Source organism: Sceloporus undulatus, chromosome 3, assembly GCF_019175285.1.
Source record: "Sceloporus undulatus isolate JIND9_A2432 ecotype Alabama chromosome 3, SceUnd_v1.1, whole genome shotgun sequence".
Lineage (NCBI taxonomy): Eukaryota > Metazoa > Chordata > Lepidosauria > Squamata > Phrynosomatidae > Sceloporus > Sceloporus undulatus.
Window position 1 is genome coordinate 30,935,503 of NC_056524.1, and position 25,943 is coordinate 30,961,445.

Here is a 25,943-nt window from a genome sequence, read left to right on the forward strand (position 1 = left end):
TGTGCCTGCCTGATTTTTAAGATTCTTGGCATGAAATGCCACCACCATTGCAGGCACATTGGGAAGAACATGGGAGAGAGCCTTTTTGGTGGCTGTCCCAGACTGGAATGCCATCTTGTCCCAGCTCTTTTTTTGCCAGTAGGAATTTGTTGCAGAAGTCCTTTTAATTATTGTTATTATTATAATATTTCAATTGGCAGTTTCAAATTAATGCATTTAACATGGCTGATTATTTAAAAATAGTTTTGTGCTATCTATTGCTTTAATTAGAGGGCCAGCAGCATGGTATAGTGATTTCAATGTCTGACTAAGACTCTGGAGATCAGGTTTTGAATGCATGATTAACCAAGAAATCCACTGTGGGATTTTGGGCAAACACACTCTCCTATCCTCAGGAAGGCAAGGGCAAACTTCCCCTGAACAGATCTTGCTAAGAGAACCCTGTGATAGAGTCTATGTAAGTTGGAAACATCTTGAGGGCACACAGCAGTTGTTTTAACAATTTAACTCCAGTGTTAAGGAAAAGAGTTCCTTTGGATCCCATTTTGGGAGAAAAATGGAATATAAAATAAAGAATTATAGTGGGGCCTATTACCCCACTTTGATTTAAGCATCCGCAGACAGCAAACCCTGTTGTCTCCAATGGCGGCACTTGTATGTTCCTGCCATCAGGAACAACAGGAGTTGAGGTTCTGTTTTTTTGGTACCCGCAGGGGGGTCCGTAACTGATCCCCTATGGATAGCAAGATCAGACTCTATATAATACTTAATTCATTTGATAAGATCTGGATAATTAGAACATCTTTTTGTTACATTCAAGCTTTTAAAAAATGGACCATGACTAAAATAGCTGTTGGTTTTGTAGGGAATTTTAATTGTTTCATTAATTTTATTCACTTTGCATTTGTTCTTGTGGAAAGTGGCGAGCCACAGTTCTCAGTTACTCTTTCCTCAGCATGTTAAAAAATAACACATCACAATCTCTTATTTTATTGATGCTAAATTTATTTACATAAAGCATTTTCACTCCGCTCTTCAGCTGAAATAACTGTCAAGTTAGATTACAAATAAATAAAAAATGGAGAGTGTGAAAGAGGTAGAGAGTACTCTCCATGTCTTTTTTGTATGTGTTTGTGACTTTATGCAGTTCTCTGTGTAGTATTGGGAGTAGATAAATAATAATTCGACAAATAGCCCCCATTCATGTGGGAGAGAAATTGAGGAAGGGCTTCTACTCAAAGCTGTGATGGTTCTTGTGCTTGGTTCTTTTACACAATTAATTGAAAGAACTTGGACAAAATGCTCATACTGCTGAATAGCCTTTGTGCATATTTGGCTACATATTAGCTTTACAATTTGTTTTAGGCATGGACTGCATACAGATAGATCCTTTAAATACTGCCTTCTGTATGCCTTTGGAAATTCTCTATTGTGTTAAGTATGAAGTGATACACTTCTTACAGATCTCATTTCCTATAACAATAGAAAATGTATTTGACGCTAGAATCAAAGAGCAATGCGTTTACTTTTCACATCTCATTGGTTTATTTTTATATTTGTCTGTTACTTTCAAAGCATAAAAATGTAGTGCTTCAGCCCCCCAAAACATTGTTTTCATGAGATGAATGTATTTTTTAGCATAACGAAAGGTGCATCTAACTAGAAATAATGGAGTTTGACACCACTTTGTCACAGCTCCATCCTACAGAATCTTGGGATATGCAGTTTTGTGATGCATTAGCACTTTTTGTCAGAGAAGGCCAAAGATCTCATAAAACTACAAATCCAAGGGTTCCATATGATGGAGCTACAGCACTTAAAGTGGTGTCAAACTGCATTATTTTTAGAGTGTAGACACACCCTAAGAAACTGATACATTATGGTTCTGTCCTCACTGTCTTTCTGATTCTTTCTTAATCATGGCTAGTGAGATATGGTTTTACACTTAAAAGCAGCATAGCATTCTATACATGACAACCATTTACAGTACTCCAAAGCTGCTGTTTGGACATTATTTGGGCAGTTAGGGAAGGGTGCACACCTGCATCAGGAATAGGCTGGTGTTGTAACAGTGCTGATCACTTGTGTGTATGTATCTCTTTTTAGCTGTACGACATTTGTGCCTTGTATTTATTATTGTTATTATTATTATTGTTGTTGTTATTATGTATATTGTTTCATACAGTTCAGTATGGAAACACTGTTCAATATTGCTGCAAGTCTAGTATAGATGGTGTGATTATTGATGTATCACTATCTTGCATATTTATTCACAGCTCTGTCAATGTTAGAAAGATATTAATAAAATTATATGTCATAGCAAACCTGACTGTGTTGTCTACAGCAAACAGTAAATGAACATTTTATACTTTGCTGTACTTTAGTTATTACTTGTAACTCTCCAGTGGGTTTGTCTGTCTTGCTCTTGTAAGCTTCAGTGCTTGCATTTTTCTCATTAACCTTGATGATATTGATTATGCATGTATCTTTTTATTGCTCTTAAGTGAATTACCACTCATGGAACTTAATCCCTAATGGAAGTCTTTGAAGTCATGCAAAGGATGTGGCCCAGAAAAACGCTTATGCCCTTGTTTTGCTCAGGAAAGACCAATTTTAAAGCTTTGAAGAAAAAAGGAAAAGTATCACTTAATATCACTTAATAAATAGAAGTCTGTGACTTCTGTGAATAAGTTACTTGTTTAAGATATTGTAAAATATCTTCCAAAAATGCAAACATAATACTTGTAAACAGTCTTACGCTTATATTTCCAAGGAAGGCCAGGGATAGAAGAATTGTAAATAATTAAGTTCTACCAGGTAGATACAGGTTATAAGGTTTATTTAATATTCAGTGCTTAAAATGAAAATGAAATAATAGTATCAACTTAATTTGGCAAATTATTGAGGAAGGAGATCACAGAGTACAAAAACACTTACTGTTCAGTTTCTTTTTCCTCCATGCTGCATAGTTTCAACTCTTTTATCTTCTTAAAACTAGTACAGTACTAGATGGGATTATACCTCTTCCTGAAAGACTGTGTTCTCATCCTGAAAGCGCTTCTGGATCCATCAGTTTGAATGACAGCTCAGATAGATGTAATAACCAGGAGTGCTTACTATCAGCATCATCTGTTATGCCAGCTGTGCCCCTTCCTAATGCTGAAAGACCTACAGATGTGCAGGGAACCTCAAGGCTGGATATTTGCAATGTGCTCTATATTGGGCTACCTCTGTACCAAGAAACTTCAGTTAGTTCAAAACATGGCAGTCAGATTGGTTACTCATACATCTAGGAGTGAGCATATTACACCAACATTAAAATCACTCCACTGGCTGCCAATTAGTTTTCAGGCAAAGTACAAAGTGTTGGTTTTTATCTTTAAAGCCCTATATGGTTTGGGTCCTGGTTACCTATGGAATTGCCTCCTCTTGTATAATCTGTGTCAAACTGGATTATTTCTGCAGTGTAGGTGCAGCTCAGGACTAGTTTGGTAACTGGCCGCCAGAGGACTTTTACTTTAGCTGCTCCTAGATTGTGGAACAGCCTGCCAGAAAAGATTCAACAACTGACTAAGCTGTTCTAAAATGACATGAAAGACCAATCTCTTCCAGCAGGCCAACCCATTCTTTTTAAATTGTGAAGTTAAATGATGAATTTTAAATATGGATTAATTGTTTTAATATGTATTATTCTTATTTGTTCTTTTTAATTGATGTGTGTGTTTTAATTCATGTTGCATTTGCTTTATTATATTAATCTGTTGTCCCCCCCCCAATCCATTGAGAGAGGTGGGTAAAAAATAAATATTATTGTTGTTATAGTGCAGTGTTTTGGAAGATATTTGAACTAATTTAGGGTGTCATGTACTGTTAGGGGCACAAGAAAAAATGCTTTAATTCCAATTTTCCTGTTGTGGTGTGCATGTATGTCTTGTACACAGGCTTACTATTTCAATGACCAGAATGTCCCCCGTTTTTCCTTTGAGGGTAGATTGCATTGATTCTGCATCACGATTTGTTGCTTCAGTGCATCAGGTGCCCTAGTTGTCTGTTTTCTGCTTGATTATGATTTTCATTATACTCCATTTTATTTCTCTTTCAAACCACCATCTTCCTTAGAAAATACTGTGGAGATTATCATACCCAGGTGGCATAGAGATGGGATTGCTCCCCATCCTTACCCCATCCTTGACAGCGATTGTGCAAATGCCTTTCATAACATAGCGCTGATCCTGTCAGTACCTTGTCATTGAAGTAGCATTACATTAACACGAACTCCCATTAATGCAAAATGCCAGGCAATGCCACTTCAGTGATGGGATAATGACAGGATCAGAGTGACATCATATGAAAGCCTTTTGCACAATCGCTGTCACTCGCGCTTTCTGGATGGGATAATGTCCTGATAAGCGCGACATCGTCTGAAAGTCTTTCCTGTGATCATGTGGGAAGGATGGGACAGGGACGAGATAATGAAGTCCTGTCCCTGTGGGATAATCTCTTGTAATATACAAAAAAATAAGTCTCCATGCTTACAAAGGCTTTGTGAGCTGGGAAATCTTGAAATTGGTTAGCTGTAGTTGTATAATGCTAAACTCCACAAACTCCTTGTGAGTTGCTGGGAAAAAGGCGAACTGCCATCAGATCTCTGAGATGCAGTCATCATCACCCTGTACAAGAAAAAAGGAGCAAAATCGGATTGCTCAAACTATCAAGGTATAACACTGCTCTCCATTGCTGGAAAAATCCTTGCGAGGATACTGCTGAACAGATTAGTCCCTGCTATTGCAGAAGAATTTCTCCCTGAAAGCCAATGCGGCTTTAGAGCTAATAGGAGCACTACAGACATGGTATTTGCCCTTAGACAACTGCAAGAGAAATGTAGAGAGCAGAACAAAGGACTCTATGTAACATTTGTCGACCTCACCAAAGCCTTCGACACTGTGAGTAGAAAAGGTCTGTGGCAGATCCTGGAACGACTAGGATGCCCCCTCAAATTCCTCCAAATGATCATCCTGCTACATGAAGGCCAGCAAGGTCAAGTCAGATATGGCGATGCTCTCTCGGAACCCTTTCCAATAGCTAATGGTGTAAAACAAGGTTGTGTTCTTGATCCGACTTTATTTACAATCTTCTTCAGCATGATGCTCCAAAGGGCTACGGCAGAGCTCAAAGAAGAAGACGGCATTTACATACGCTACCGTACTGATGGTAGCCTGTTTAACTTAAGCTGCCTGAGGGCCCGCACTAAGACTCTAAACTATCTAGTCCGTGAGCTGCTTTTTGCTGATGATGCTGCCCTTGTTGCCTATATGGAAGCAGCTCTGCAACGCCTAACATTTTGTTTTGCTACAGCTGCAGAACTCTTTGGACTGGAAGTCAGTCTGAAGAAAACGGAAGTTCTCTACCAGCCTGCACCACAGGAAGAACACTACCATCCCCACATCACCGTAGGCACATCTGTGCTTAAGTCTGTCCAGCAGTTCACCTACTTGGGAAGCATCATCTCTTCAGACGCCAAGATTGATAAAGAGATCGATCACAGACTGGCAAAGGCATATAGCGCATTCGGAAGGCTTCACAAAAGAGTCTGGAGTAACAAACACTTGAGGCGAAGCACAAAAATCAGTGTGTATAGAGCCATTGTACTGTCTATTCTCCTCTGTGGGTCTGAAACATGGATCACCTATCGCCAACACCTATGACTCCTTGAACGCTTTCATCAGCGCTGTTTACGCACAATTCTAAATATACACTGGACTGACTATGTGACAAATGTTGCTGTCCTCGAGCAAGCAGGGATCACCAGCATTGAGGCCATGCTATTGAGGACGCAGCTGCGCTGGGCAGGACACGTTTCTAGGATGAAGGACCATCGCCTCCCCAAAATAGTATTCTACGGTGAACTCGTCACGGGTCAGCGTAAGAGGGGCGCCCCAAGGAAGAGATACAAGGACTCCCTGAAACAACATCTCAGGCTTGGCCAGATAGATCACCAACAATGGTCCTCCCTGGCCTCGCATCGGGAGGCATGGAGACGCACAATCCATGACGCTGCAGCCTTCTTCGAAAGCTCACGCCGAATGAGCCTAGAAGAGAAACGACAACGCAGAAAGAACCGCAACCTGGAAACATCACCCAAGGAGACTTTCTGCTGTGCTTTCTGCAACCGGACCTGTTTATCCCGAATTGGCCTTTTTAGTCACCAACGCGCTTGTACAAAGCGTGGGATGAGTCCTTCCTGAATCTTCGTTCGCGAAGCAAAGCCAGAGAGAGAGAGAGATAACATGTTCTAGTTCATATGATTTCAAACACCTTTTACACCATTATATCTTTAAATATATATATACTGCTTGGGCAATTGGTAGTTTGCATACTTAATGCCACTACAAATAACTGCTTTTGGAAAGAGATCAGGTAGTATTTTCTTTTGAAAGCAGTTCATAGACTCAGAGAGTTGGAAGAGACCTTAAAGGCTATCAAGTGCAACCTCCTGCCATGCAGGGGGAGTAATTGATGAACACTTTGTGGGTTTCAGACTGTCAACCAATCACAAATCCACTAACAGTAGCATTCTCTAGCCCTTTTACTAATTGGTTTGCAAGGCTATTATGGGAAACCTCGTTGAAGGCCTTATTTGAAATCAAGATATTCCAAGCATTCCTTTCATCTACCAAGCTGATAATTTTATCAAAAACAGAGATTAGATTAGCCTGGCCTGACTTGCTTTTGAGAAATCCATGTTGCCATTTAATGATAATGTCATTCATTTCTAAATTATTACAGATGGTCTGTTTAATAATCTGCCCTGGAATCTTTCAGGGTATTGATGTCATGCTGACTGGGAGGTAATTGTTTGGGTACTCTTTTTTACCTTTTTGAAAATTGAGACAGTATTTGCCCTCCTCCAGTATAGTGGGACTTCTGTTCTTCAAGAATTCTCAAAGACTATTGACAGTGGCTCTGAGATACATTTGCTATTTCTTTTAATACCCAGGGACGTAGCTAGAATTTTAGGAAGGGGGGGGTCCAGACTAAGTGCCACCATTATAATGGGGCTTGAGTGTGGCGGCGCAACAGCAACACACCGTTCATTTTCTAATGGAAGGGGGGGTCTGGACCTCAAGAACCCCCCCCCCTTGGCTACGTCCTTTTAATACCCTTGGATGTAATTCATTTGGCCCTGGTGACCTGAGTTCATTTAGAGTAGCCAGGTATTCCTGTACTACCTCTTTACTTATTCTGTGCTGCATTTCCCCTATTGTGTCATCTGCTGCATTCTCCTCAGGTCAAGCACCATTTTCCTTCCTTCTCACTCAGGCAAAGAATGTGTTGAGTAGTTCTGCCGTTTCACTGCCTCCATGCAATGGGCCTACTATTTCCTTTTCCTTTTGTTATGGACATACCCAGAAAAGCCCTTTTTATTGTTCTTAATCTCTCTAGAAAGCTTGAGCTCATTCCGCACTTTATCTTTTCTAATTTTTCACACCACACATGCTAGCTATTTGTTTGAATTCTTCTTTGGTGATTTCCTCTTTTTTTCCATTTCTTTTTCCATGTCCCTTTTAAAACTTAGCTCAATTGGAAGTTCTTTAGTCATCTATCCTGGTTTCTTGAGACACTTTCCATTTTTCCTTATCATTGGAACTGTTTTAAGTTGTGCTATCTTTCTTGAATTCCCTTCTCTTTTAGTGTTCCTGACCATGAGATTGTAACCAGTATTTCCCTAGGTTTACTGAAAGCAGCTTTCATAAAGTCTAGAATGTATGTCTGACTATGCTTGGCTTCCCCTTTCCACTGTACAACAAACTCCAAGAGAACATGATCACGCCTACGGATCCTGCTGCTCTCCCACCCCTTTTAACCAGGTCGTCACTGTTTGTTCGGATCAGATCTAAAATATCTGGGCCCCTAGTTGCCTCTTCCACCTTCTGGCTAATGAAATTATCTGCAGGGCAAATGAGGAATTTGTTGGACCTTACGTTTTTAGCAGATTTTTACTTCCAACAAACACCAGAATAGTTGAAATTCCCATTACCACTACATCTCTGCATTCTGAATGTGTGGTCATCTGTTCCAGGAAAGTCCCCTACCACCACCACAACTCTTCATAGGCTCGGCTGGGGGCCATTCCACATGCTGAATCTACTAGGTTTTCCTACATTTTCCTTGTCATCTCTGATAAGAAAGAGAGCTTCAAATTGATTCTGTAGTTTCAGGCTCATAGAATTAATTCTAGTCCTTCTACTTCTGTGTATCACATTGCTCCAAGTGTCTACCTCCTGTGCATGGGAGATGATCTCTCCCCATCACCCAGAAACTTCCCCTGTGTGTTCCCCGTACAGGACAGTTTGCTCTGCTCTAAGAAATCCTGTCCCTCCCTAATATGCAGAAGAGTAGACACTATGTCCTAAAGTTTCTGGACCTTCTCTTCCAATAGGGCCACCAGCTTTGCTACAGGTATAGTTACTCATTTTCACTGGCAAGAAGACAAACATACCACAGGTGTTGCAGGTAACTGCAGCAGGTTCCTCACCATCCATATTTAGCAGTCTTAGAGAAGGGACTAAAAAGAACTCACCATCAAGTTTCTCCCACAAAATATCCATGTACATGCCTGTTAGCAGAGCTTCTGTTCAGTGTTTATTGAATTGATCACGTTCCCTGCAAGCTTTGCAGCGCTGGCCCTCCAAGACTACTGTATATACTCAACTATAAGTTGACCTCATGTATAAGTCGGGGGCAAATTTTGGGGCCAAAATTGTAGATTTTGACCTGTGGATAGGTTGAGGGTAAAATTTAGGGGCATGTAACAAAGGATGTAAAGGACAAAGCAGAGGAAAATGATAACAAATAATCTACAAAATTCCAGCAGGCATAACTGTTTGTGCTCACCTTAAGGGCAGGATGGATGAGAGAATGGGGGAGGAGGTGAGAGAGTGCTTCCAGGACAGGTTATGCTCTTGCCTTTCATCAGGGGATGGTTCCTTTTAAAATAAGAGCTAAGAACAGTAGTTGGACCTGTGGATAAGTTGAGTCAGGTTTTTGGGGTCAATTTTTTTACTTAAATTTCTGGGCTTATACATGTGTATATACAGTAAACTTGAAGGACAGGCTTCAGGTATATGTAGAGCTAGTTGCTGTTAGTTCTTTCCCCAATCAGGTCATTAGCTCAGCAGAAGACTCGCCCCTTCAAACCATGTGCTCAGAAAGAGCACACAGCCATAAACAAGCAAAAGCTCCCAACAAGCCCCTTTAAACAAACAAACAAACAAACAAAAAGTGAAAAAGTAAAGGACAACAGCTCACCTTTTGGTCTCTGCTTTAACAGCTACTAGCTATTTTGGTCCTGGCTTCCAAGCTTTTTGTTGTTGTTCAAAAATGGCCAATTTCCAGCTCTGCAAGCCTTTATAGGCTCACCAGATCTTGCCTCAGATCTCATGAGATTTCCAGTCTCATGAGACCTGTGCAAGATTTTCTGCAAGATCTCAGCCTGAAGTCTTGTGATGGGTGGTGCCCCCACAAGACTTGCTAGTTTCCCACTCAGAGCAGCTTTAGTGCCAGACCCTATGAAGCTCTGGTGCAATTGGGGTCCCTCTGTGAGGCATTAGGGAGGTACATATCAATGTTCCACAACACTTTGTGAAAGCATTACCTATTACACCATCACATGCAAAGTGAGAAAGCTTTTAATATGCAGAATGGAGTCAAAATTTATTTAATACCAAACAAACAAACCCCCCTCTCCAAAAACCCAACAACCCTGAACAGTACATGATAGAAAGTACATTCTGTTTCCTGATGGGCCCTTTTCATGCATTGAGAGCCATCTGGAAGATACTACGTGCAGATAAAACAGCCCGAACATTTAAGAACAGGATTAAGTTGTTAGTATCTTTCCTTGTTCTGTAATCTGGTCACTGTGAAAGAAGAGCAATGTGAAGTATTTGTGCTGAAGTGGGGCAGTTGAATAGTTCAGTAACCACATAGTCACAATTCATTACAGTTGGTGGATACTGTCAAATGTTACAATGTTGATTTATTTTTTCTGTGCTAGCTTTCCTTTATAAGCTAACAGCTTCATCACATAGATCTTAATTCAGAGGTTTTGGCAAAGACAAGTATATATTGTAAGTTATGTTTGTGGCTGGGTTTATTAAGTTGCTTTGATAATACTTGAGAAATGACTTAATACCTAATAAAAGAAGTTGCCTCTCTTTAGCTATATTAAATGATTTTCTCCTTGGAAAACCAAACCAAAACTGTAGGTTTGAATACTTCTCTTCAGTCCTTAATACACAGTATATGGTGAACCTGTGTCAAAAAGTGTTAATTGAGAAATGTTAACTTTTTCTGTCTCCTTTTCTGTTTTGTTTGGTTATCATGCTACTTATCTTCACTGCAATGTGTGCAGGGGTTTGAGATGGAATACAGCAGGCCCTCCACATTTGTGGCTTTGACTTTTGCAGATTTGATTAATATGTTCCCTCTAGGAATCTCTAGGTCCTCCAGCACAACTCCTATGTCAACGTCCACCATAAGTCACAGTGGAAGACCTAGAGATTCCTAAAACACTTCTTTAGGCATTTGTAGGTCCTCCGGCACAATTCTGTGTTCAATTTATGACAGATCTTGATCACAGAGTTACGCTAAAGGACCTAGAGATTCCTAGAGAGGTAATCTGTCAGGTAAAAAAATAGCATTTTTTTATTTGCGGTTTTTCCAGTTCCATGGGAGTCCCGTGCCCCTAACATCAGTGAATGTGGAGGGGCCACTGTACATCTGTTATTCACATTTTTCTAAGAGGTACTTTTGCTTCAAGGCAGCGTTCGAGGCATTCTGTTGCTGCCTAGGACGAAACTCTTGGTGTATTTATGAAAGCCTGGGAGAAGACTGGTGAAACCTACCTTATCCCCCAAACTGCTGTATTTTGTGACACTGGTGCAAAAATTTCTCATCAGGGATGTTTTGTGGAACTTAGTTGAAAGCACCGTTCCACTGTTCCTGATTCTTAGTGTTGAAATTTATGGGATTTTATTTTTAATCTTTATTGTTGTTTTCAGTTTGGCTCCACAGCTAGAGGTATAATTTATCATGTGAGATGGGCTGTATATATGAATGAATTGCCCAGTCTTCTCAGAAAGTGAGCAGCAGAGGGGGGAAGAGGATTATAAAGATGTGAGTGTATATTGCCTAAGTTGCAGATGATATTATCTGCGTATTCGGAGTTGCACAAGTCTTTACTCCTGGATCCACGTTCATAGAATCATAGAGCTGGAAGAGAACTCAAGGGCCATCCAGCCCAATCCCCTGCTATGCAGAAACCTCACATTCAAAGCACCTCTGACAGATGGCCATCCAAAGAAGGAGAGTCCATCACACTCAGAGGGAGTGTGTTCCACTGTTGAACAGCTCTTTCTGTCAGGATGTTCTTCCTAATGTTGAGGTGGAATCTCTTTTCCTGTAGTTTGTATTCATTGTTCCGTGAACTAGTCTATGGAACAGCAGAAAACAAGCTTGCTCTGTCCTCAGTATGACATTCCTTCAGATATTTAAACAGGGCTATCATATCAACTCTTAACCGTCTCTACTCCAGGCTAAACATACCCAGCTCCCTAGGTATCTCCTCATAGGGCATTCTTTCCCAACCCTTCACCATTTTGGTCGCTCTTGTCTGGACATGTTCCAGCTTCTCAAAATCCTTTTTCAATTTTGATTCCCAGAACTGGACACAGCATTCCAGGTGAGGCCTGACCAAAGTAATACAGTGGCGCTATTACTTCCTTTTATCTGAACCCTATATATCTATTGATGCAGCCTAAGAACCATATTGGCTGTTTTAGCTTTCTAAAAATTGATGGCAAGTGATTCTACAAGTTAGCCAGGAAGTTCTTTAAATACTCTGGGATGCGATTCATCTGGCCTTGCAGATTCAAACTCATTTAGGTTAACTAGAGGCCAAAACACACTGCAAAAATAATCTAGTTTGAGACCACATTAACTGTCCTGGCTCAATGCTAGGAAATCCTGGGAACTCTAGTTTTGTGAGATATTTAGCCTTCTCTTTCAGAGAGCCCTGGTACCACAGTGAACTACAGTTCCTAGAATTCCTTAGCACTGAGCCAGGGCAATGAAAACTGTCTCAAACTGGATTATTTCTGTGGTGTGTTTTGGCCCCAAGTGATTCCTGACTATTAATCTTGATTTGCAATCTGGATTCCTAGCCAAGATCTGTTCTGCTGCATGGAAGCACACAGTTCTCTTTTTGGGAAAATAATGATGCAAATTTGGTATTGAAAAGTTCTGCCTTTATATTGTGATCTGTAAACATTTATCATCCTTGCTGAGCAGCATTCCCACCCTTTTTCATCATTCTCTTATTTTGAACATATTTGGAAATTTTTGTTGCTCTTTGCTTACATTCTCAAGTCATTCTGAGTTTTAGCTTTTCTTATATGCTATTCCTGTAGACGGGCTATACATCTCTATTCTTCTTTGTGATTTGTCTTTACTTCCATTTTTTATACAGTGGGGCCTCGCTGTCTGCAGACTTGCCATCTGCAGATTTAAGCATCCACGAATGGCAGGCCCCAGTTGTCCTCAGTAGTGGTGCTTGCCCATGGTCATGCCGCCATTAAGGACAACTTTAATGTGTACACATGGCAGTTCTGTCATTAGGGATAACGGAGGCTATTCCTAATGGTGGCACTGTCAGTTAGGACAACAGAACTTGAAGTCCAGTGGATTTTACTATCTGTTGGGGGGGCGTTTCTGGAACGGATCCCCTCAGATACCAAGATCCCGCTGTATGTACTCTTTTTTTCTTTTCATTTTCTCAAGTTTACTGTGCAGGCTCTTTGGCTTTTTCATTTATCTTCTTCCATGGAATTGTTTATGATTGTGCTTATAGCAACTGTTATACTGATAAAGTAGTACAGTATTTACCTTTCTGCACTAGGAGTTCAAACTTGTCTTATTTATTTCTCAAATTCTGTTCATTGGAGTATAGACACCTAAAGTGTTGTTTCTCATCTTTTATTCTACTGTGATTTTAGTGTGGCTCCCCTTCTCTCCCTCAGCTTCTCTAGAATTCACACCCTTCTGTTTAGAGCTTGCTTTTGGACAGATGTTTAAGCTATCTTCTCCAACCCCCCAAGGATTTAGTTTAGTTTAAAGCCCTCTTGATCAAATTCACCATGTGTTTGCCAAAGACATTTTCCTTGTCTTTGTGAGGTGTGTAGCCCATCTGTAGCCAGTAGTCCTTCATCTCAGAAATGAAGATGAAGGTGCCAGAAGCTAAACTTCTGATAGTTAAAATGTATCTGTTGCTTCATACTCAGCCCTTTCTTTCTCTGTGATTATTTTAATTTAAAAGAAAATACACACCGTGCATACTCGACTATAAGTTGAGGACAGGTTTTAGGGCCAAAATTATGGATTTAGATATGACTCGTGGATAAGTCGAGAGTAACTTAAGGGTATGTAACAAAGAATGCAAAGGAAAACAATGCCAGAAAACTTACAAAATTCCAGCAGGCTTAACTGTTTGTGTTCATACTAAAGGCTTCATGAAAGAGAGAATATAAAGGGAGTGTGAGTGCTTCCAGAACAGATGACACTCTTGCCTTTCACCAGGGGATGGTTCCTTTTAAAATAAGAATTAAAGTACAGTACAGTACTTACATTGACCCGTGGATAAGCCGGCTCAGGTTTTTGGGGTCAATTTTTTGACTAACATTTCTAGACTTATACATTAGTATAAACAGTAATAAATGATAATAATAATAATAAAGTAGACTTAAAACAGTTAAACACAGAGGGCAAGAGCATACAAAATATCAAAAGAAAAACTGCTTAAAAGATATAAAAAACTTGAGTTTAGTTAGAAGAAAATCTGGTATCTGAAATGTAAAGAACTAAGTAGTATCACCTTTCTATAAACTGGAACAGGGAGAGAGGAAAGTCATTGTTTTAATAGTTTTTTGTGGAGTTTTCGGGCTATGTGGCCATGTTCTAAAACAGGGGTAGGCAACCTTTTTGAGCCGGGGGCCGGGTTGGTGTCCCCCAGACAACGGGGGGGGGGGAGCAAAAATAATAATTAAATAACTAAATAATATAGGACAATATTTTCAAATGTAGGACACATTTTTTAAAAATGGACATGCCAAAAAAATTGATGATTTTTAAAAAATGTTAATCTAAATGCATGTTTCTTAGGCATGATCAAAATGGAGGACATTTGGGCATTATTCCTAGACAGATGGCAGAAATGTACTTCCCTTTCTGGCCAACCCCCCCCTCCCCCCATTCAAACAGCACGTTTCAAGCATTTAACATGGCAATCTCTTGCATATTTCAGAGGCTTATTGCATAACCAAACTCTTTGGATTTCACACTGAACATGGGTTCACATGGCTATGCATATTTAACATGTCAAGGTGGTCTCACAAGAAGTGATTTGCCCTTGGGTTCAAATGTACTTCTCAGAAGTGTGTACTTGGTCAAGGGACTGTGGTTTTTCTTCACTGCGCATGAGTTTGTAAAAATCACAGCAACTTACATTGGCCGTGCCTCTGAAGCTGGCTCATATAAATATCACCATCCTCCTCCTCCTCCTCCTCCTCCTCCTCCTTCATCCTCCGCCTTCCTCCCTCCTCCTCCTGCTCCTTCCTTCCTCCCTCCTCCTCCTCTTCCTTCCTTCCTTCCTTCCTCCTCCCCCTCCCCGCGCGGCTGCATGAGAGGCCCAAGGCTGCGCACCGGGGCCTTTGCCCCCCATGCCCGCCGCCAAAGGCCCCGCGTACTTCCGCAAGAGGCCAAAGGCCCTGCGGGGTCTTTGGAAGCGGCAATTGGCAGCAGGACCGAGCAGGGGCCGGTCCCAACGGCTTGGCGGGCTGCATGCGGCCCACAGGCCGTAGGTTGCTGATCCCTGTTCTAGAAGGTTTTCTTCCTGACGTTCAAGAACATGGTCACATAACCTGAAAACCCCACAAAAAACTATGGATGACGGCCATGAAAGCCTTCGACTGCACATTGCTGTATTAAATTTAGCAACATCAAGAAAAGGATTGTAGATTGTAAGCCTGAAGGTAGGGAATTGTCAAATTTGTAAACTGCTCTGGGAGCTTTTTTGACTAAAGGGTTGGATATAGTTCTGTGTAGTAAATAAATAAATGGGATACCACGTGCTTTAAAACAGTTTTCATTTGTAACTGTTTGCATTTTCTAAAAATATCAGTTTTTTCATCAAGGTCAAATTGCAGATTCTTTTAACCCACTTTTCCAGAGACAACTAACTGAGTGGAATTCTTCCAGTTTTGTGCTTTTTCTTTTTGTACACTTAAAAGTAGTAATGCTATTTAATCTTAATAATTTAGTTCCTTATTACCATCCCACAAAATAGAAAGACAGCCTATGTCTGGAAGAACTGTAACATATAGAGCAGTAATTTTGTCAATTACACTGAAGATTATAACCTCCAAACTTGAAACATGAGGACAGTTCCACTACATATGAGGATAAGCTATTTTGATAATCATAGCAACAATTCAATTTAAATTTTGAATTTTGTCTGTTACACTGAAAGAGTGGTGTTGTCTTAATATAGTTTACCTGCTATTTTGAAACTTTTTATTATGATTTTAAAGATAATACAATGCTTAGGACCAAGCGTTTGTAAGCAGAACCATCAAAAAGCAAAGGTAGAGTTTTGGAGTATTTCAGATTTCAGAATTCCAGATCAGGTATACTCAACCTGTAATATGACTTGAAACTGAGATGAAGTTAATGCCATTATCACCCCATCATCACAGCCACCTTTGCTTGTTTGTTCTGGTGCATGTCTAAATATGGCTTATGAACACTTTCATTTGTATATCCAGCTCCAAATCTCAGTCACGTCTTTGGTTTACATGTGCTCTCCTCTCTCTGAACAGGAGCTGGTTGCTGATAACCACCATTCAGTTCTTCTTCATGGTTTCAGTGAATAACACAATTGGGTCTTCCTGCACAAAATAATTCATGGTATGTTGTTCCATGGATTGTTGATCAGTTGACTCAAGTTATATATCCTACATAAAGCCAGGAATTATGAAAACTGAAGGGCTGAACAGACGGCTCCTTTGAAGTGGCTTGCCTCTGCCCCTTTGAACGCCTCAGCAACCGCATGCCATGGCCTCGAGCTGGCAAAAAGCCACCCTTGCCACCACGGTGGCACTTTTGCTCCATTTCTTCGGTGCAACATGTATAAACACTGCACCGCGGGAGCATACCCACGCTGCCCACCATCTGCTCAGGCAGGCACTGTGACAGCAGCTTGGGAGTGGAGTCGGTGTGGGCGGCAGACGGTCACCATGCCCCTACTCCAACCCAATGCTGGCTAATCGTGCTGGTTTGTTCAGCCCCTGAACCTTTGTTAAGTCCTCCCACTGACCATACTGGAGGATATAGGGTAGAGTATGAATGTGCAAGGACTTGTTGACATAACAGTAAACCATGGGCTTTAAGTGTGAATAAGGCCAGTGAAATGGAATTTAAGACGAAGAGTTGGTTTGACTTTGATACAGATTTGATTTGATTTTGATACAGATGAGAGATTGCAAAACCTATTGACTGAGGCAATGGGAGAAAGATGTAAGCCTCACTCTGTGGCACCTCCCAGCGTACCATTTTTCTATCCTTTTCTGTTGCTAAAATTCATCTCTGTGAGAAAGTTAAGTGCTCTACAGAGGGACAATGAACAAATTAGTGTTAACAAATTCTACATGTGAATTGGTGTATCTCATTAATAGAGTTTTTATACCTTCTTCTACATTCCCCTGCAGTTGTCTGTAACTTTTCTCTTTGTCTTTAGGCTGCTGTTTTTAATTGATACTTTCCACACAAAAAAGTTCAGCTGCATTGGATCAGCAGACACCTGTAGTAACCACATGTACCATATGCAGTTCACCTTAGTCTTTTGGCTTTTGATTATTCTTACTGTGTTACATTTCTCTTTAGAGATGTAGTTGTAGTGGTGGGTTGCTTCAATCTTTTCTGGTCAGCAGGGACATTCAGTTTAATTTTAAGGCTGTATGAAGAGGTGCTTTATTTCAGCAGTACGTATGTTGAATCCCTGTGTGATCGAGAGAGAACACAACTAATTTCTTGCTACAAGGCATCTCAAGTAAAGCTGCTGAGGAAGAAAGGTTGCCTTCCACTTTCCTAAGATTTTTATGAGATAAAAAACAACAGTTCTCTCTTTCTTTATAGCACTAAGATCCACTTCTCATCTAGTAGTGTTTAAACCCTATTGTTATCACACTGCAATGGCATTTACTACTTTTACACTTTCTCTCTGTGCATGTGTGTCTATAAAATGGACTAATGTTCTAATCTTTCTTTTTCTCACAGGGAACTGAATCATGCCTTTAGTCAAAAGGAACATTGAACCTCGGCACCTCTGCAGAGGAGCTCTGCCTGAAGGAATTACTAGTGAATTAGAATGTGTGACCAATGGTACTCTTGCTGCTATTATTCGCCAACTAAGCAGCTTAAGTAAGTTTGGAGATGTTTAAAAAAATCTATCTCTTGTCTGCATTTTTATGAATAGCTGAGAAGTTTGGGCCATTTTTAAAGTTTGCATAAAGTTTTCTCTAGCCTCAAAGGGGAGAATTAATGAAATTAATGAATCTCTGTTGAAACCTTGTTCTACTTTGCATTAAAATGTGAGACTCATTTGCATTACAATGATTAAAACATTATATGTATCTTCTTTCTTTACAGGTAAGCATGCTGAAGATATATTTGGAGAGCTCTTTAATGAGGCCAACAACTTCTACATCAGGGCAAATTCTCTTCAAGACAGAATTGATCGACTTGCTGTCAAAGTTACCCAGCTGGATTCAACAGTGGAAGAAGGTAAGTAATTACATTTGAGTGTTGAGCCAGAAATGATATTGACAAGAACACCATAATTAATTGTACAGCAATCACTACTTTTTCTTTTGGTGTTGCTATTGAGTGATATTTTATCCAGTCCTTTTTTTAAAGAAAAATAGTAGTTCTGAGAAAAGACAGGATAAGATACAGTTAGGAGAAAGAGTGTTATCAAAAATATGAAAATATTTTATAACACCGTAATTTTTCCAGCCAAAAAATCTATTCCCACATATGTCTTTGTAGGAGGCCTATTTCTAATTGGTTTTATTGACTGGGTATTTTTCGATATTATTAATTTAATTTACTGTAGATTAATCAAGTTGCTTAAAGCATTTATTCCAGATAGGTAGCACTGAGCTAAATCAGTGTTAGTCCTACTTGAAGAAAACACATGGAAATTAATAATACTTGTTAGTCACCGCTAACTTATGGTATCTCCTACTGGTTTTAGTCAGTCTGCTTGATATTGGGCTAACAGATTCTGATTATATTCATTTAGAATGCAGTCTACTTGAGGGTAAGTGCTCATCAAGAAAGCTAATCCTCTGACCAGATTCTGAGAATGTTGGAGACAGACTAGTTCTGGGTGTGCTGTGTGAGCTCATTGATTTCACGGAGGCAGGGATTCTTCCTATGAATCAGTAATAATGTCATGGTATTGATCTATATTGTTGGCTCATATACAAGAAATTACTTTCCACACAGAGCAGCTGCTTCCCAGAGTTAGTTTCAGGTACCTTTTGTAATATATCTTGGAAATTCAATTCTGTGAGCCCGAGAGTGTTGAAATGTACTTCTGTGAGCCCACTAGAGCTCTTTATGAGCCCACTAGAGTGTTGAGATCATGTAAAGAAGCCCTTCTCTCTGTCCCACCACCCTCTCAGACTCATTTGTTGGGAACAAGAGAGAAGGCCTTCTCAGTGGCTGTGCCCAGGCTCTGGAACTCCCTCCTATCAAAAGCCAAGGTGGGCCCATCCCTGCTCTTCTTTTGGCTGCAGATAAAAACAGTTTTGTGCCATCAGGATTTTTCAGACTTGATAAGGGTTAAATGCTGTGTAATTAAGATTTTAAGGTTTGTTTAGCGTTTTCAGTACAATAGATTTTTTGTGGGTTTTTTGGGGTTATGAGGCCATGTTCTGGAAGAGTTTATTTCTGTAATTTCACCAGGAGCTATGGCTGGAATCTTCAGAGAATGCTGGCATGGAAGAAAATGTGTATAAATACTGTTTGTTGAGAGGAAGCAATTTGCATGTTAATCTGTGTATTGTTCTCTTGTTGAATGGCATGGTCTCAGGATCTCTATTTAATTAATGATCCATTGTCTGCTGGGAAAACCCCCTCACCTGGGTTGTTTTCATTTGCATCGGCTGGGTCTTCATTTTAGTGTTTTTCATGGCTGGTAGCCAAACTTTGTTTACTTTAAGGGTTTCTTCATTCCTGTTGAAGTTGTCCAGATGTTTATGGATTTCATTGGCTTCCTTATACATTCTGACCTGATAGTTGTTGTCATGGTCCAGAATGTCAGTGTTTTCATGCAACATTTTATGCCCAGAATGGTTTATAATGTGTTCTGCTACTGCTGATTTTTCTGGCTGACCAAGTGTGCAGTGTCTCTCGTGTTCCTTGGTTTGTGTTTGAATGCTGCATTTGATGGTCCCTGTGTAGACTTGTCCATGGCTACACGGCATGCGGTAAAGTCCTGCAGCCATGAGAGGGTCTCTCCTATCCTTCACTGAGTGCAGCATTTGCTGGATTTTCTTTGTCAATTTATTGATCATCTGGAGATTGTGTTTCCTCACCAGCTTCCCTATTCTGTTTGACTCTTTTGATGTATGGTAAAAATACCTCCCCTTTGGGTTGTTGTTTGTCTTCACTTCTGTGGGTTTTTTCTAGGTCTGGCAGCCCCTTTGATGTCTGAGCTGGAGTAACCGTTAGTCTGTAGAGCCCAGTCTAGGTGCTCCAATTCATCTTCCAGGAAGTGAGGTTCACAGATCCTTTTTGCCCAGTCTGACAGTGTTTTGTTGTGCTTCTTTTTTGTCCTGGGTGATTGTTGGAGTCCTTGTGTACGTAGACTGGGCTCTACATAAACATCCCTAAACACCTGGACAGCATGAATAAGAAAGACGAAACTCTTAAAATAATCAAAGTTTGGCTACCAGTCCTGAAAAACACCAAAATCAAGATCCTGCAAATGCAAATGAAAACCATCCAGGGGAAGGGTTTTCCAGCAGACAATTAATGGATCATTAATTAAATAGACACCCTGAAACCTTGCCATTTAACAACAGAACAATACACAGATTAACATGCAAATAGCGTCTTCTCAACCAACAGTATATATACCCCACTCTCTTCCATGCCAGCATTCTCTGAAGATGCTAGCCATAGCTGCTGGCAAAACATCATGAATAAACTGTTCTAGAAAATGGCCTCATAGCCCGAAAAACCCACAAAAAGCTATGCATGCTGGCTGTGAAAGCCTTCGACTTAACAGTTTTCAGTACATTTTAAATTTTGATGCATAAGTGCTTTACCTTTTAAAAGGATTTAATTGTTTTTTAAATTTTATATTCATACATTTTTAATTCTTTTGTATGGTTTTAAATTGTATTGTTTTAAATTTGCTGTGTGCCACCTTGAGTCCTTATATTGGGAGAAAGGTGGGATATACGTAAATAAAATAATACTAAAATAATGCTATGTGTTCACTCTGTAGAAGAAGGAATAGGGTGGCTTTCATGCAGAGTACTGAAAGTCTGAAAAAGGATATCTTTATTTCATTTTTGACTCAATGGTGTGCTGTGCTACCAGGCATGGGGCCAGCAATACAGTCCTTCTCACCTCTCATAGAATATATGGAAGAGAAGATCTGAAGAATGCTAGAATATCAACATGATGTGAATGACACCTCTCCCACATGTGTAGTTTATGGCCATGCTAAATAGTACACCATGTCAATTTGCTATTTGAGCTTAATGCTACAATTCTGGTTTCAATACTTGGTTGGATGCAGAATAAATTCCTGTTCGCTCACCTGCTTGTGTATCCCTACAAAAAGAATGGCTAGATATGTTCATTGAGAATGCCATTCTAGACAAGCTCACATTTACAGATGCATGTGTTTCCTTGATCTAAGATTGGTACTTTAGATAATACATAAGGTTCTATATTTGAAGTATTTAAAATCTGAAGAAATTCAATTGTATAATGTGTTCCTTAAAAAGGGAAAGTGATGTTTTCAAAATTGAATAACAGATTTCATAATTTGTAAATACGGACATTGAATTCAGTTGACATTCTAATCAGATCTGTTGATGTAGGCACATTTTGTAAAGCTGGCTGTATTGATTAAATATTGAGAAACAGGTGTACTGTATTTTAAAAGAAACAGCATATTATGTTGCAAAGGCAACATACAACTGAGGTCAGAGGAGTGTATGCCCCAATGTTACATAAGGAGAACTGCCCTGGACTTCCATTTTTCATGTGTCATCCAAAGTTATTCTTTTAACTAGCTGTGGAAGGGTCCCCTCAGGTGAAGTAATTAGTTATTTCTTAACTGTCAACAGCAAGAATATAGGAATGAGTTAATTTGCTCCTCATAATTTAATTTTTTTTGCATGCCATATAGTTCCACCATTGTACAAAGCTTTTATAAGTGGAGGCATGTGGTGGATATACCTTGTCAACATCTTCCTTCAGGCTTAAAATAATCTAATTTACTGAACAGTTTTTAATTCCAGCAAAACCAGCTTTACTTGATGTTGAAACAATGTTTCACCAGTGGCATTTGCTTTTCTTAATATATGTTTAATCATGATTTATTAAGAAATTTTAAATATGGGATGTAATATACTTGTATTTTCGTTCAGCTATTTAAAACCAGGGTATTTTATAGAACATAAAATGTTTCTTTACAAAGTTTTAAAAAATGGATTTACCTTTTTAAAGATCAACAGTACTGGAAAAGCAACCATTTGACTGAATATACTCATTACATCCAATTTGATGCCTCTGTCATTTATACTTGTTCTCTTTACCTAACTATAAAATGCAGAATGAAATTATAGCTTCATTATAGCTGCTATTTGGCAAAGTAATTTGGTCATAAAGGAGAGGGAGCAGGGAGAACTCTTTCTGAGAATCTTTCTAAATGTCCATAAAAAGGCCAAATAGACAGAGCATAAACAGTAATGCACTCTATCAGAGAAGATTTGAATATTGTGGCTGTTCATATATGTATTGAATTGTTTTTCTAATTTTAGGAGCAGAACATCAGTTACCTAAATTAGATTTTGTGGCTGGTTTTTAACTTACCATATTTCAGCCAGCAGAACTAACAAAATACTGCAGAAAAAATATTATATATGTCTTAGACCAAACATGTTTTTTCAAAATCCTATTTTAAGCTGTGGGAATCACAAAATGGAGTGAAAAGAATATAGGAGGGAAATAACTATCTTTTTTGTTCATTTCTTCCCTTTAGTGAAGTGTATTTGACTTCATTATCATTTGACTTGTTTTTCATTTTCACTTGAATTTTTGTTCTTGGATGTTGCAGTATTCTTATCCCATTTATTATGTCTATAACAAATTGTCTTGTTTTATTTTGTTTTTGGTCAACAGTTTCATTACAGGATATCAACATGAAAAAAGCATTCAAAAGTTCTACAATACAGGATCAGCAAGTGGTTTCGAAGAACAGCATTCCCAATCCCATTGCTGATATTTATAATCGCAGCGACAAACCACCTCCACTGAATATTCTTACTTCATATAGGTATAGTGACTTGGAATGTATAAACTATCCTGCTCTGTTGACCTTTGTATGGATACAGTCTTTTTCTTATTGTTCTTGTAAATGGTAGCAATGTAGGAAAAACCAATAAGATGCAGATGAGTTGAATTTAAATAGGTGAATGCATTTGGAGCTCCAGTATTGGTAGCTAAATTGTAAGCTTTGATGCTAGGGCAGTATCATATGCTCACCTGAAGAAATAATTTTAAAAAATTATAGGTGAATGTCTGTTGACATTTTGCTTCTTTTATCCCTTTTATCTCAGAATCAAACATGGTGTGCTCTGGAGTTCCATGATTTAGAACAGGGGTCGGCAACCTCCGGCCCACGGGCCGGATGCAGCCTGCAGAGGCCTTTCCACCGGCCTCTGCCTGCCCTGGCTGCCGGCGGCGACGATTGCTGCTTTTCCCGGCTCTTGGGGGGCCGCCATTTTGTTTTTCAAAATGGTGACGAAGTCTCGCGCGACCTTCCCCACCATTTTGAAAAACAAAATGGTGGCGGCTTAGAGGCGAAGTCTCGCGTGACCACAAGAAAGGTCACGCGAGACTTCGGCGAGGCCCGCTACAGCTGCCGGAGTCCTCGAACAGGGCTCCGATGGTGGCAGCGGGCCTCTGGGAGGCCCGTTGCAGTCTCTGGGGCCCTCCAAGAGGTCCGTTGCATTCGCTGGGACCCTCCAAGAGGGCTCCGGCGGTGGCAGCGACCTGTTGCCGTCACTGGGGCCCTCCAAGAGGCCCGCTGCCGTCGCTGGGGCTCTCTTGGAGGGCCCCAGCGATGGCAAAAGGGCCGGCAAAGAGGAGGAGGCCTCCAGCACTGGCAGCCCCCAACGGCTTTTTTGCCGGTCTCTGACGGGGCCTGGGGCCCTGTCAGGGGCCGGCAAAGAGGGGGAGGCCTCCTGCGCTGGCGGCCCCCGCCGGCTCTTTCCCAGCCTCTGACAGGGCCTGGGGCCCCGTGAGGGGCCGGCAAAGAAGAGGAGGCCTGGCCCCGTGGGGGGTGGAAGCTCCGCCCCGGCAGGCGGCTCCACCCCCGGAGGGTGGAAGCTCCACCTCCGGCACGTGGCCCTGCCCCCAGAGGGTGGAAGCCCCCCAGTTGTCTGAGGGACAGCAACCCGGCCCCCGGCTCAAAAAGTTTGCCTACCCCTGATTTAGAACAACATTACTGTATCTTTGTTTTGTCTTACATGCAGCAGTGGCAGTATTTGTTTAATCAGGACCATGATACATTTTTTAAAAAACAAAAACATTTTGGCTACATGCAATTTTCCCAATGAAATCCCTTGCCCCTGTTAACCATGGAACAGACAACATACAGTATGGGCAAAATAGTAATATCTATATATTTTTTAAAACAAAACAAAAAATACAGTTTGACACAATTCCCAGTGCATTTGAGAAGAAATCTTTCAATCTTTGAATCATAGAATAATAGAGTTGGAAGAGACTGCAAGGGCCATCCAGTCCAATCCCCTGCCATGCAGGAAATCCAAATCAAAGCATCCCCGACAGATGGCCATCCAGCCTCTGTTTAAAGACCTCCAAGGAGGGAGATTCCACTACATTCCAAGGGAGTGTATTCCACTGTTGGACAGCCCTTACTGTTAGGAAGTTCTTCCTAATGTTGAGGTGGAATCTCTTTTCCTGTAGCTTGCATCCATTGTTCCAGGTCTTAGTTTCTGGAGCAGCAGAAAACAAGCTTGCTCCATTCTCAGTATGATACCTCTTCAAATACTTAAACAGAGCTATCACATCACCTCTTAACCGTCTCTTCTCCAGGCTGAATATCCTTGCAGTTTGAGTCCAGTTGCATCATTAGACATAAAGCTATGTGTACTTGTGCTCTGTTTGCTCTGCTCTTCTCCAGTAGCTTGTTGAGTGCCTTCCTGATCCTGGGAGTCTCATTTTCCAGAACTATATTTTGCTTCATATTAGATTATTTCATGTTAGGGTTTTCATGGTAAAAGACATTCAGAAATTGTTTACTGGTGCTTCCTTCTGTGCAGGACTAACTCTTTCGTTAGCTAAAGTGCCATTATTATTGTCTTTGAAAATAGAATTAATAGTAAAGAATGTTCAAATCACGCCATGGCACTACCTTTCCATAGTAGTGGGACTGCATGCTCATCTGAAGCAAGAGACTATGCTGCTGATAGCATTGTTGCTGAGGACCTAGACTGAAACGTACATACTATTTACATTATCAACATGATCTTGAATTTCTCTTGGCAATTAATGAGCAGCTAGTACATTTAACACCAGTGTAGCATGTAAACAGCCAGTTGCCTCTGTTTGAATAGTGGCTGTTGCGTTTTACAACAGTGCAAGGTTAGCCCCACATAAAATGTGTTGCAGTCATATAAATGTAAAATTGCCAATGCATGCATCACAGTGGCCAGCTATCCTTGTTTAGGAAAGTGTGCAGTTGGCTTACCAACTGAACCTGGTACATGAGACATGGTCATGAAATCTTGCACATTTTAAAGCATTTTTTCTGACATTAATTTCAGTGTGCTCTAAGGGTCCATTTACACCTGCTTTATGCCATGAGATCTCTTTCCATAAACTAGTGCAGTTTGTGCTACATTCTGAGTGGCTCTGCCATGCAGTCTGTACTTCATTTTGGTTGCAGGAAAACAATTTACTTATTTAGTTTTTTTCTCCCTATGGTAATCTGAGTTGTCTGAACAAATATTGTAAGAATAAGTACCTCAGTGTTTCATGTGAAGCATCAGTCCTGAGTGCTTGTTCATAATATGAGGAATGGGTTTTTTAATGTTAAACTCCCAGGATGTCTATTTGTTTTGTTCACAGAGATGATAAAAAGGATGGCCTAAAATTCTATACTGATCCTTCCTATTTCTTTGATCTTTGGAAAGAAAAAATGCTGCAAGATACAGAAGACAAAAGAAAAGAGAAGAGACGACAAAAGGTAACGGACAGCTTACTATTTAAATGTATGTAGATAGTCTACCAGCTGATTAATAGCTTATACCTGAAATATTATTCCCAGTATAGGAAATACTGTAAAAGAAAGGCTACTTTATATTGCTAGCTATCTTTGCACTTTTAAAATCTATGTATCTTTTCTTTTAAAAAATTTGTACATATACCAACTGAAGACTTTGGAGGCAATAACCTGATTGAAAATGCATCTGAAAAATAGCTTTTAAACTGTTGTAAAATTCATTCATAATATTTAAGTGGTCTGTTGCTAGATTTTCTACAGTAAAATACAA

The 25,943-nt window shown here is 40.1% G+C and overlaps 1 protein-coding gene across 3 annotated transcripts in view; it reads left to right on the forward strand.

Moving 5' to 3' along the window:
* The window catches only part of WASF3 (WASP family member 3), a 46,206-nt gene that overhangs the window by 10,527 nt on the left and 9,736 nt on the right, over window positions 1-25,943 (forward strand). For 2 of the 3 annotated variants that reach the window (XM_042461076.1, XM_042461077.1), the window contains exons 2-5: window positions 17,389-17,532; window positions 17,761-17,895; window positions 22,543-22,696; window positions 25,519-25,636. In XM_042461076.1, coding sequence (XP_042317010.1) covers window positions 17,400-17,532; window positions 17,761-17,895; window positions 22,543-22,696; window positions 25,519-25,636 — 540 coding nt within the window. In that variant the 5' untranslated portion in view covers window positions 17,389-17,399. Of the gene's footprint in view, window positions 1-15,932; window positions 16,021-17,388; window positions 17,533-17,760; window positions 17,896-22,542; window positions 22,697-25,518; window positions 25,637-25,943 lie in introns of all 3 variants that reach the window. The other variant, XM_042461075.1, reaches the window with a different exon arrangement.